Here is an 11,577-nt window from a genome sequence, read left to right as displayed (position 1 = left end):
AGGTATTTGTCTGATTAACCAATTGATCACAAATGAAACATCAGTGTGTTTCAGGTCAGAGACAGTTTCACAGTGAGCTGACCTTTGACCTCTTCATTTGCATGCAGCTATGAATAAGGAGAGGAGGCCTGCAGGTGCATCCTGAGGAGGAGGAGAGGGAGGAGCAGAGAGGTGATGCTTCACTGATGGAGGATGAAATCTCAGTTTCATTTGTTCATTTTATCTGATTATTCTAATAACACTTCCTATGCAAGAAACTAAAACGAGGCAAATATACAATAAACTGAAAAAGCTCTTTGTTGATGCACAGGTTGACCTATTTAAAATAGAAACATCTTCAAATACTGTTTTATTATTTAAAGATTGAATCAATGAAATGTTTTTGTGTTGATTAATAACCTGTTGGTAAGACAAACATCAGTAATGAGGAAATAAACACTTCAATCATTTATTTATTTTTTTGTTATTTTTATTCATGAGTTCAATTAAAGAAAATTCTTCATTAATCACATTTTGTATTGCATAATTAATGAATCTGTAGCAAGTTGCAAAGCTGATCCATCACCTCCACCTAGAGGTCACAACATGTATTACAAGCATGCAGACATATACTGTAAGATGTGAACCTTGTAATGAGCAAACAGCACAAAGAGTCAAGAAGCAGATTAGAAATGGTCCCTCTGCTCCTCTACTGGTCTTCAGTGGAACAGTGGGACTTGTTGAAGGTTTTCTCTGAAGTCTGGGAGCCCAAAGACACTCGACATGTGTAGACCTTGTCCATGTTCCAGTCTGACGTCTGGATGGACAGATAGCTGCTGATTTGGAAAGTCTGGTCTGGTTGCTGAACGGCCGTGCTGGTAGAGATCCCACTGCTCACTGGACTCCCAGCAGCAGACCAGCTCACATCTGCAAAAGGCACAGACTGAGAGGACAGACAGACCAGAGAGGCTTTGTTGGACTGGAGCTCAGCACTGGACGGAGGGAAGACTGTGAGGACAGGAGGAGAGAGGCTGGAGCCTGAAACACACACACACACACACACACACACACACACACACACACACACACACACACACACACACACACACACACACACACACACACACACACACACAGGACATTGAACACATGAGTACAAGTGAAGTCATTCAATACAAAGTATGACAGAGACCATCAACTCATTAGTTTTGTTCACAGTTTGACAAACAGGCTGCAGTAAAGAATGTTGTCATCACATGTAAAAACATCATGAAATGATGATCAAAATGATGAGTCATTCATCAATCAGGATCATTTGTTATGACAGTAACAATATCATAAAGACACTTTGTGAAATATGAAACAACTGTCCTGAAATAACAATTAAAAATCTTTTTTCTAACCAACTATCTAACACTTAGAAATGAGGAAATAATCCAGAGCATGTTTTTCATTGAAAAAACTAACTCATCAAAAACTTTAAACATTTGAAACACGAGAAGTTTAGAAGTTTGAATTCTTCATATCACATTGTAAGAAACATTTTAGAGATGATTCAACAAAGGTTTAGAAAGGATCAAACATGCCGTTTATATTTGGACATGAATTGTCACATTTTGTAATTTGATCTGAACTGTTCAACATTCCTCAAACATCAACATACTTCAGAATTGACAGAAACTATTTCATACAAATGTTGAAACCTTTTTGAAAGCTTTCCGTTTCATTCCAAGACATAGTCTGGTGTCAGAAAGAGAACTAAATATAAATGTGTGTTGTTCACACAAAAATATATCTGAACAATGAGTTAAATAACAAATGATGATTACTGATCAGTTTGAATAAGAATGATCAAATCTCTCTCATTTCATGATGAGTTTCAAAGTACTTACTCGTCACAATCAGCTTGGTGCCTTGTCCGAATACCACAGTGATTCAGTTTGTATACATGGCTGTACAAAAACCTCCTGACTTTCACTAATGAGGGGAGTGGAACTGAAACATCCTGTTGAGAGCAACTTTCACTGTCAACATGTCATTCTTTCATCAGTCTGCTAACATTACAACAACACTGATGGACTTTTATCAAACTCTTTTCACCCTGAAGAACACTTTGTTTAGTATCCTTTCTTGTTTTGTTCAAGTTTCTTCATGATTGTACCAAAAAGAAACCTTTATAACACGATGTAAATGTGAATAGAGTTCTATGAAGAGGTGGTCGTTGATAATGAATCAATTTTGTTGCTGTGAAATTCATAATCTAGAAACAGAAGCTTTTCAAGTCTGAATTGTATGTTGGACAGGGCCTCTCTGTTTGGAGTTTGCTCCCGTGCATGCGTGGGCTCTCTCCAGGTACTCTGGATTCCTCCCACAGTCCAGACATGCTCATTAGGTCAATTGGTGACTCTACATTGCCAGTAGTTTCCATCTGTCTTCATGGATAAAGGTAAAGTGCATTTTCATAAAATGGTATGTTGAGTACAAAAAAGGGTTACTTTTCTTAAACACAACAAATCAAACAAGAAAAATGTTTAAAGAGATTCTTGTAAAGGTGGTTTATCGACTTACTTTCTACATGTGTTGGTGTCTCATATTCTGTGAAGTGTAAAATCTTCTCTGCATGAACACAAGACATAATGAAGAGGCTGCTGCTACAGAAAATACAACACCATAGTAAAGAACACACAAACACACACAATGACAAGGTGAGAATGTGTGTGTGTTTGTGTGTATGAAATCAATTGTTTCCGAATCAATGTGAAACACTGTCACTAACCCAGTGATTGTATGCCTGTGAATTAGACAGAACATACAGAGAGAACATGTCAGTATCACAATTCCTCTCTTTGGACAGACAGTGACTGAAGACTGCAGCACATGTGAAGGTGGAAGCAAACTGTCTGCTGCTCCAGAGCTCCTCTACTATAATACTTCAAATGAAACCTCGTATGTGATCCTGTGGTCCCAGCCTGACTCACACAGACCCTGTGTCAGGAGAACTGGTAGATGTCTAGGCTCTGTGCAACATGCAACAAGCTGCAGTCTATACTGAGCAGTAAGCTGGATGTGATGGAGAGTATATTTTATTCAAATAGATATACTGGACAAACTCCAGTCAGGTTGATGGACTGAAACTCCCCCTGATCTTATAAGACAGCAGACAGGACGGGTAAAAAGAAGAGATGACACCTCTTCTTTTTGATGACAAGGTTACAGACAGTTTGTCTGTCAGATAAGAGAAGCACATTTGAGAAGTTAAGAAAAACACAGCAAGTGTTCCTTTGAATCTATCTGCTCAGGGAATGTAGACATGTTGTGTTTTTGCATCAGTTCTGGACCTGTTGATGAACGTGTGAGACAAGAGCTGACTCAAAGAACAGGAGACACAACATGATAATTCTTTAACCAGAGAATATTTAACCAACATTGAAAAAATCACACAAGATGAATAATAGTGTATTGAAATGTATGCACTGTAATATTAATAGCGTTGAATTTCTTTTGTGGCTTCATTGTGGTCAAAGTTAAGTGCAGTGACAAAAAGCAGAAGTGTTCAGTGAGGAGGTTTTTGTCACGGTGTAAATCACTGTGATACGTACTCACTGACAGAGCTGTCATATGTCTTACAGTAATAAACTGCTGAGTCTCTCTCCTCCACAGTGCTGATGATCAAACGATAATCTGATTGTGACTGATGAGTGGATGTGAACTTTGGAGAGGAGAAACCAGAGCCATAGCTTGGAGAGCTCCAGCTGTGATAGTTGCTCAGAATAAACTGAGGAACTCCTCCTGGAATCTGTTTGTACCAACAAGCTATTTGGTCAGTCACAGTCCCCAGGTTACAGTCCATGGTGGCTGTCTCTCCTCTCCTCAGAGTCACAACAGGAGGCTTCTGTGTCACCAGCGTCACAGCACTCACACCTGGAAACAACAAGATGACATGGAGTCAAGAGAAACACACAGACTGATGAATCCAACATGAGCTCAAAGCTGCAGTAAGTCAGCCTCCTTACATGTTAGAGCAGTGATGAGAGTGCACAGGGTCCCCAGCATGTTGTCAGTGTGTGCTGTAAACGTCCCTTACTGTCCAGCTGAGAGGTGAGCAGGGTTGGAGTGTGAGGAGAAGAGACACTGAAGCTTATAAAGACACTGAGGAGAGGAGGAGGAGGAGGGAGAGAAGGAGGAAGAGGAAGAGGAGGAGGAGTTTACACACTCAGCACTGTTTTCATTCATTAATAACAGACAGGATTTATGTCTGTTTGTTCCTGTTTGTCATGTTGTTGTTGTCTTTGGAGTTCTGATGATCTTCTTTGAATCTAGTAAATAACCTGAGGGTCCAACAAAAGTTTATGTATAAAACATAAAGTCCATCTCTGTTAGTTGAGCTGATTAAAATGTTTCATCTTTTTATGAGCTGTAAATCTGTCCTGTTATTTCTGTTATTAGTCATAAAAATCAACAGAAACTCATAATGAGACACAAACATGATCTTCTTCTGCATCGTATTAAAGTTCCCTTCACTCTGTACACACTAATATCATATTCATGTCACATTCATTTGGAGGTGATAGTGTTTGTCATGATTTTAAAACACAAACATCACAAGATGGTTTCTTTTCTTTTCTCTTCACTTGTGTGATTTATATTCTAAATACAAGCTCCTCTTTGTTGACTAAAGTTTTTTCTTCTTATGTGTAGTAATAAATGAGATGAGGTTTTCTGTCCAGAATACATTTAGGACACTTGTTTGATGTCATTACAAATTCTTGAGTAGAGCAGTTACAAGGAGCGTTAAATGTGAAAGAGATTCAAAAGCAGAAGTGTTCAGTGAGGAGGTTTTTGTCACGGTGTAAATCACTGTGATACGTATTCACTGACAGAGCTGTCCCATGTCTGACAGTAATAAACTGCTGAGTCTCTCTCCTCCACAGTGCTGATGATCAAACGATATATATGGTATATCGTCATTCATATATCATAACGATATATGAATGATGGTTCTTCAGAATATATTGAGGAACTCCTCAGAACTCTGCCTCTGAAAGATACTTTATTTTCAGCAATGATCTGCAACAAGTTCCCCCTTATTTCTACAAAGATAATGAATCACATACCATGTTTTAAAAATGTAAATGCTATCAAATTTCTGAAAAGGCAAATCAGCACTGAGTTAAAACATAAATAAAGCAACAAAGTAATGTAGCAAACTTATCAAACTTAAATCTTAATTTCTTCATTATTTTTCTTAGAAAAAACATTTAGCAATTTACAAAATATGTATCAAAGTGTGTTTTGTCAAAAACCTTTATTGAGGTGTCATCAGATGAGAACCATTGGATCAGGGACTGGTGTATCGGAAGCTAAAAATAATGAATTTATTTTTCAATACCTTGCCATTGTTAAGGCACGATCATAAAGAAATGCAGAACAATAAAACAAACTAGAATGAATAAAGTCACAGCAGACCAAAAGAATAATTGACAAGGATTTTATTTCATACAGCTTCAAGTCAATAACAATATTTTTGTTCTTTTATTTATTTATTATTATATATTATTATTTAAGTTTTACTAATTTAAGGTCCTAATTGTTATATTTAATATTGTATTGTTGGGACAAACCAGAGTACCCGGAGAAAACCCACGTGCAACAGAAGAAGAAAAGTACAAGTAGAATAAGAAGAGATGAAGTAGATGGAGCAAAGTTAGGAGGAAAGGGGAATGTTGGAGAGAAATGGTGAGGAATGAGGTGGGTGGGACAGGAAAGGAATTTTGTAGTTCAGGCTTCTCTCCTTGAACTATCTGTGGATAGGGGGAAGGCGGAAGTTTGGTTGCCCTGCAGAGGTCAGCCGGCCCTTAGAGAGAGAGGGTGCAGTTGAGAAGCGGGTCGGTCGCAGATCACTAATCCTGGTCTCTTCATATCCGAGCCCCGTCTTGTTGTGATCCTGCTTGCAAAAAATGGGACTGACCCTTCCTCTGACAGGGTGTTCAACAGCATTATGAATAGGTGGGAGGTGGAAGGGCTTCTGGACAAGGTCATCTCTAGAAGTGAGCTGAATTTGATTGATTTTCTTGGCCTCAGCTTGTTGTCTTTGATGTTGTCTTGGGAGTCTTTCGCGATTTGCAATGGCCGAGTGATCCCGTTCCTTTTTCTGATGTTGTTCCTTATCATTCTGATGCTGGATAATGGCTATGTTGTTTTGCTGTCTGTCCTGTCTCTCACTTTCTACCTCCTCAGCAGCAAGCAAATTTAAATGTTTCTTATATTGCCTCTCACTTCCTTTTCCACCCTGCGTCATCTGTCCCATGGTATTAAGGAGTGTTCCCTCTGTACTGTGTGTCTTATCACTGGCTCTTTGGTCTTTTAGTGTCTTCTTGTTGTTAACTTTCCTTTCCACCACACTGCAGTATTTTTCAGAGAGTCCTGTAGCCTTTAACTCCTTCAGCTTGTGTTGTTTAGTCTCATCAACTTGCACACGTTTCAGCTTATTTGCTTCAATCAAATCATGAGCCTCTTTCATGATCTTTTCGCGATTTGCAATGGCCGAGTGATCCTGTTCCTTTTTCTGATGTTGTAAGGCCTCTAAGTAGTTTGCTGCGTTCTTACGCTTCTTCTCCTCTTCCTCCTTCTCTTTACTGAGGCTGTACTGTGACGCCTTTAACACCCGCTCAAACTCTTCTTTCTGAAGCATGACCTCTCTACTCTGGTAGTACTGTTTGGAGTGCGACTGCTCCAAGCGATCGGTGCGCATCTTTGCTTCCTCTTGTACTGTCTTTGCAGCCAGATCTTTCTCTTTTCTCCTCCATTTGCTGTCTTCCATTTCTTTGATCCTCTTAGTGTGGATCTCATCCTGCTCTGCCTTGTTGTCTCTAACTTCTTTCTGCCGAGCAAACATCTTAGCATGCTCCAACTCCCTCTCTTTCTTTTTGCGTTTCTGCGCCGCTTCCTGTTCAGCCTCCTGCTTCATTTTTTTCTGGATGAACTCTGCGTTTTCAATGTCAGCCAGCTTCTCCTCCTCCATCCTCTGCGTCTTGGCGAGCATTTTCATTGCTTTGATGTGCTTACGCTCTTCGTGTAGATGCTGTTGTGCCTCTCTTTTCTGCTCCAGGGCTTTGAGGTCCTCCAGTTTCCATTTCTTCTCTCTCTCTTGTACTGTCTGTTCCTCCTGTCTTTTCATCTCATCCTGCACCTGCTTGTTTGAATGAATGTTTTGTGATACTTGGTTGAGATTATGCTTCATCACTCTGTTTAGCTTTTGTTTGTGGAGTGCATCAGCTTGCTCAATGGCCTCTATGGCTTTGAGGCGCTCCATCTCTACCGTGACATTCAGGAGCTTCTCCTCTTCTGCCAACTCGGCCTGGATCTGTCTCTTCTCCATGATCTGGACCTCACGTATCTCTTGACACTGAGTAGCCAGAATCACCTTGTTGAGCTCCTTGATCTCATCTTCTTGCATCATAATGAGAGTATTGGCCCGCTCCAACGTCTTCTTTGAACGGTCCTGGGCCTGAATCTCCATCTGAGAAGGTGGCATGTTCTGCTTGCGGATATTATTTACCTCAATTAATCTATGCCTGATGGATTCTGCTGCTTTATACTCCTCCTCCCTCTTCCTCTGATGAGCATTCATTTCAACCTTGGCAGTAATCTTGGATGCTGAGAGAATCGGCTGCCACTCAAATGATGACAAGACGATGGACTCTCTAGAAGAATTTGATTTACCACGTCTGTCAAGCATGATTTTGTTCCCAAACAGGGATTCATCTACCTGAGAGGTAGGAGCTACTGTGCGGTAGCGACGAGCACCAGTGTGGTTCTTTGGGGCTTCACGACTGAATCCAAGTCTCATGGTTGTATTGTTGCAAGTCATTATTGGTTGCAATTTGAAGTGAAAATGAATAAGGTTTGTAAAACAGTTTCCAAAACACTAATCCTTTTGTATAATCGAATCCTCTGGTCTATAGTCTAAATTATATGTGACATCATTACATTCCATTCCTTTGGTCTTTATTTTATTTTGATTCGAAATTTAAAGTTGAAACAAACAACATGGACATTCTCATAGAATGTAGTCAACTGTTGTCATGACAACATGTTTGCAATGCAAATAATCTCTTCATAGAGTTGCTGTGATTGGCTAATTACATGCAGGCTAATCCTGATTGGTTGTTTGATTGAGACCTGGTATGTTATATTCATAGCTTTCACGTGACGTCACACTCGTATGGAACCGCCCACCTGGAGGGCAAGAAAGTCTCTCTACCACAGTACGCTACTGAGAAGTTACTGGTCTCAGTGGCCCCCTACGTGTTTCTATCTGTTTTATTTGACATTTTTTCAAATTAAATACAAGTGTTGTCTAATAGATACACTAACTGGTGAGGAGACGAGCCCGAGTTTTGCTTTTACAGAATTTAATCTGAGAAAAAAACAGAAAGGAGGACATTTGCGGATTAATTAAGTTAGACCCTCCACAGCCCCTGTGGGGGGAAACATCAGACTTCTCCTCATCCTGACATCAATTATAGTGTTGACTAATTCTAAATATTCCTACCGTTAACTCAAATTACTGCCCCAGAACACTAAGATTGACAGCTGATACTATCCTGATACTATCGCTAGCTAACTAACTAATGTTAGCTATGTAGCACTCACGATGCTTGAATGATAAGGAACTTCTTGCCCTTCACTTCTCAAACAGCAGCATTATCGACCCCGATCAATAATACATAAAGCTGCCTGTATGTTTGTAGACTTTCATCCTACAGTGATGTAAGGGGAGGGATTCTCCTATTTATCAGCAATATCACTGAAGTGACGTTCTGGTGTTACGGGTTAAAAGAGTGACCATGTTAACTGATGACTTTCAGACAAACGCGACTGAAAGTGTCCTAACAAATACCTCTTTGTTCCGTTTTTGTATTAGCATAATGTCAAAATTGTTTATGAGATATGTTTAAATGAAAGCCAAACAAATAGGCTTTTGATAGGACACGTAACGTACGACAACCAGACTCACTCGGCTGACAGTCACCAGTTATCATGGTAACTCTTTTAAACGTTACACCGGCATAGACTTTGCCGTTTCGAGCGATATAAATAGTGTCCCGTATCGCAAAGTATCGTTAAAGTATCGCAAGTGCCCAAAAAAAAGTTTATCTTAATATGGTTTTGCTATGGTTGTCGGGTAATGTAAACATGTGTCGTTTTAGGAGACGTTAAATTAAAAGCCAGTGATGCAGTTCTACAGGGTTTTCAACGATGGCCATTACTTTCCTGAGTGTTTTTTTGCCCTCCAGCCCTCCGTGCTGATGACGTCACTGAAAGCTATGAATAGGTTACTCGTGTTCTCAAAGTCTCTCTCTCACATGTAGTTTGTTGCTGAAATGCGGTATGCCGTCTGTGTGTGTGCATCCGCCCTGCTGCTTGGCCTTCGCTTCTCATGTCAGCAGCAGGTTTCCAAAGTCATGTGACACTGACAGGATCCGTAAAGTTACCTAGTGTCATGTTTTGTTTTTTAATCATTTATTTAGTATTATTGTCTGTTCCTGTTTTATTTTGTACTTACCCTTGTCTCTGTCTTTCAGATCCTGCTCCTCATGTTTTCCTGCCTTGAGCCTCCCTGTCCTGATTGTGCTCACCTGTGTCTCGTTATCCCCTGATTGTCTGTGTGTATATATCCCTGTGTTTCCTCCCTCATGTTGCTAGTTCGCAGTGTGTTCCTGTGTGTCACCTTGTTCCAGCATGTTTCCTTGTAGCTTTATAGTGATTTTTGACTGTGTCTGCCTTACCGTTTTGCCTTTTGCCTGCTCCCTTTGGCTTTGTTTGCCTTGAAGATTTGCCTTCCTGTGTACCGACCTGGACCGTAATTAAACTCTGCCTTTTTCTGAACTCATCTACATGTGAGTCTGCTTTTGAGTCCCTGTCTCTATCTGGTTCTGATATTAATCTCAGTGTTTGTAACTTATTCAACCTTTGAAAGAAGGTTTTAATTCTGTTTGATGACTTTCAATACACTTTTGTTTCAATACACTCCTGCAATAGCTCGGTATTTACAAAAGGCTACCTCAATGCATTTTGTTGATCTTTATGGAATTTCTTAAATATTAGTTGAAAAATAAGCATTGTGTACAAATTATTCTGTCACTGCTGTTACAGTTTCTTTTTTATAGTCTTTGTAGAGAACCCCACTTTACAAGCCCCTAGTGGGATTTAATCAACTCTTCTTTGCATTATCATGTTATTGTATTGTAGTTAATTTTAATTAATTGATATGTGTGGATAAATGTAAAAACATTAAGGACACTGAGTGATCATCCTAAAGTCTTGTGTAGTTACAGGGAGAATTAGTAGATATTCTTAGAGACTCAAAAAGCAGAAGTGTTCAGTGAGGAGGTTTTTGTCACGGTGTAAATCACTGTGATACGTACTCTTTGACAGAGTCGTCCCATGTCTGACAGTAATAAACTGCTGAGTCTCTCTCCTCCACGTTATTGATGGTGAAACGATAATCAGATCCTGACTGATGGGTACATGTGAATTTCGGAGAGGAGAAACCAGAGCCATACTTTGGAGAGCTCCAGCTGTGATAATAATTCAGTATAAACTGAGGAACACCTCCTGGAATCTGTTTGTAAAAGCGAGGTCCATCTAGAGCAGAGTTACAGTCCATGGTGGCTGTCTCTCCTCTCCTCAGAGTCACAACAGAAGGCTTCTGTGTCACCAGCGTCACAGCACTCACACCTGGAAACAACAAGATGACATGGAGTCAAGAGAAACACACAGACTGATGAATCCAACATGAGCTCAAAGCTGCAGTAAGTCAGCCTCCTTACATGTTAGAGCAGTGATGAGAGTGCACAGGGTCCCCAGCATGTTGTCAGTGTGTGCTGAGAATAGCCTTGGAACTTGGAAAGTGAGCTCACTGCTGACAGATTAGAGGCTTTGGAGGATGAGGAGAGGAGGAGCTGGAGGAGCCATTTAATACAGCACAGAGACTGAGAGTGAGTGACAGGAGGAGGAGCTTTGATTCAATGTAACTGTTTTTTTTTCTGCCTCAAAACTCAAATATATACAGTGTATTACTGCCAAGTTTACAATGAGAGTGAATCTGTATTGTCTCTTTTAAATGTATATGTTCTATATTTAAAGGTAGTTTGCCAATATATCTCTGAATCACTTGTGACATGTTAACATGTGTGGCCTGTAAATATGTACAATATTAAAAACTCAAACTTTTGAATTATTATTCATTAAAACATCAGCATGTTTCCAGTCAAGCATAAAGTAACAGAAAGGTCCTCAACCTCTAATTTACATGAGGTCAAATGAGGACACGAGGCTTGCAGGTGCATCCTGTAGATGAGAGAGGGAGACGTTACAGAATGATGACTCACTTCTGCTGAAGTCAAGACTTGCAAATCGTGTGTGTGTGTGTGTGTGTGTGTGTGCGTGTGTGTGTGTGCGCGTGTCTATAAGAATAATCCACTGCTCACTCTGTCTTCTTATTATTAATCAAGTGCTGCCCTCTAGTGTACTGTAGGCTATATTTCTCCATAGGGGTTGTCATTAAATTGTGCAGATTGACCACATAAAGAC

At 40.0% G+C, this 11,577-nt stretch overlaps 1 protein-coding gene across 3 annotated transcripts; it reads right to left on the bottom strand.

The window, feature by feature from the left end:
• Positions 1-434: 434 nt before the first annotated feature.
• LOC109993746 (immunoglobulin lambda-1 light chain-like) lies at positions 435-10,901 on the bottom strand. 3 transcript variants are annotated; one of them, XM_020646823.3, is made up of 4 exons: positions 10,815-10,901; positions 10,406-10,722; positions 1,872-1,905; positions 435-1,017 (listed from the first exon to the last, which is right to left on the bottom strand). In XM_020646823.3, the coding sequence occupies exons 1-4, from the start codon at positions 10,852-10,854 to the stop codon at positions 689-691; spliced, it is 720 nt and encodes a 239-aa protein (XP_020502479.2). In that variant the 5' UTR covers positions 10,855-10,901; the 3' UTR covers positions 435-688. The 3 variants fall into 3 exon arrangements, with proteins under 3 accessions (XP_020502479.2, XP_065821026.1, XP_020502470.2); XM_065964954.1 differs by lacking the exon at positions 10,406-10,722 and adding an exon at positions 3,575-3,900 and having other exon boundaries at positions 10,815-10,869; XM_020646814.3 differs by lacking the exons at positions 10,406-10,722; positions 10,815-10,901 and adding exons at positions 3,575-3,900; positions 3,993-4,090.
• Positions 10,902-11,577: the final 676 nt, after the last annotated feature.

Source organism: Labrus bergylta, chromosome 16 (assembly GCF_963930695.1).
Source record: "Labrus bergylta chromosome 16, fLabBer1.1, whole genome shotgun sequence".
NCBI lineage: Eukaryota > Metazoa > Chordata > Actinopteri > Labriformes > Labridae > Labrus > Labrus bergylta.
Note: the sequence above shows the minus strand (reverse complement) of the source record. Positions and strands in the feature narration are given on the sequence as shown.

Bases quoted from the DNA above. Each gene is read 5' to 3' on its own strand.
- LOC109993746 (XM_065964954.1), bottom strand. From the start codon at position 10,854: ATGCTGGGGACCCTGTGCACTCTCATCACTGCTCTAACAT. The intron at 3,901-10,814 runs GTAAGGAGGCTG...TGTTGTTTCCAG, and splicing joins TCTCATCACTGCTCTAACAT to GTGTGAGTGCTGTGACGCTG. The intron at 1,018-1,871 runs GTAAGTACTTTG...TGTGTGTTTCAG, and splicing joins CACCAAGCTGATTGTGACGA to GCTCCAGCCTCTCTCCTCCT.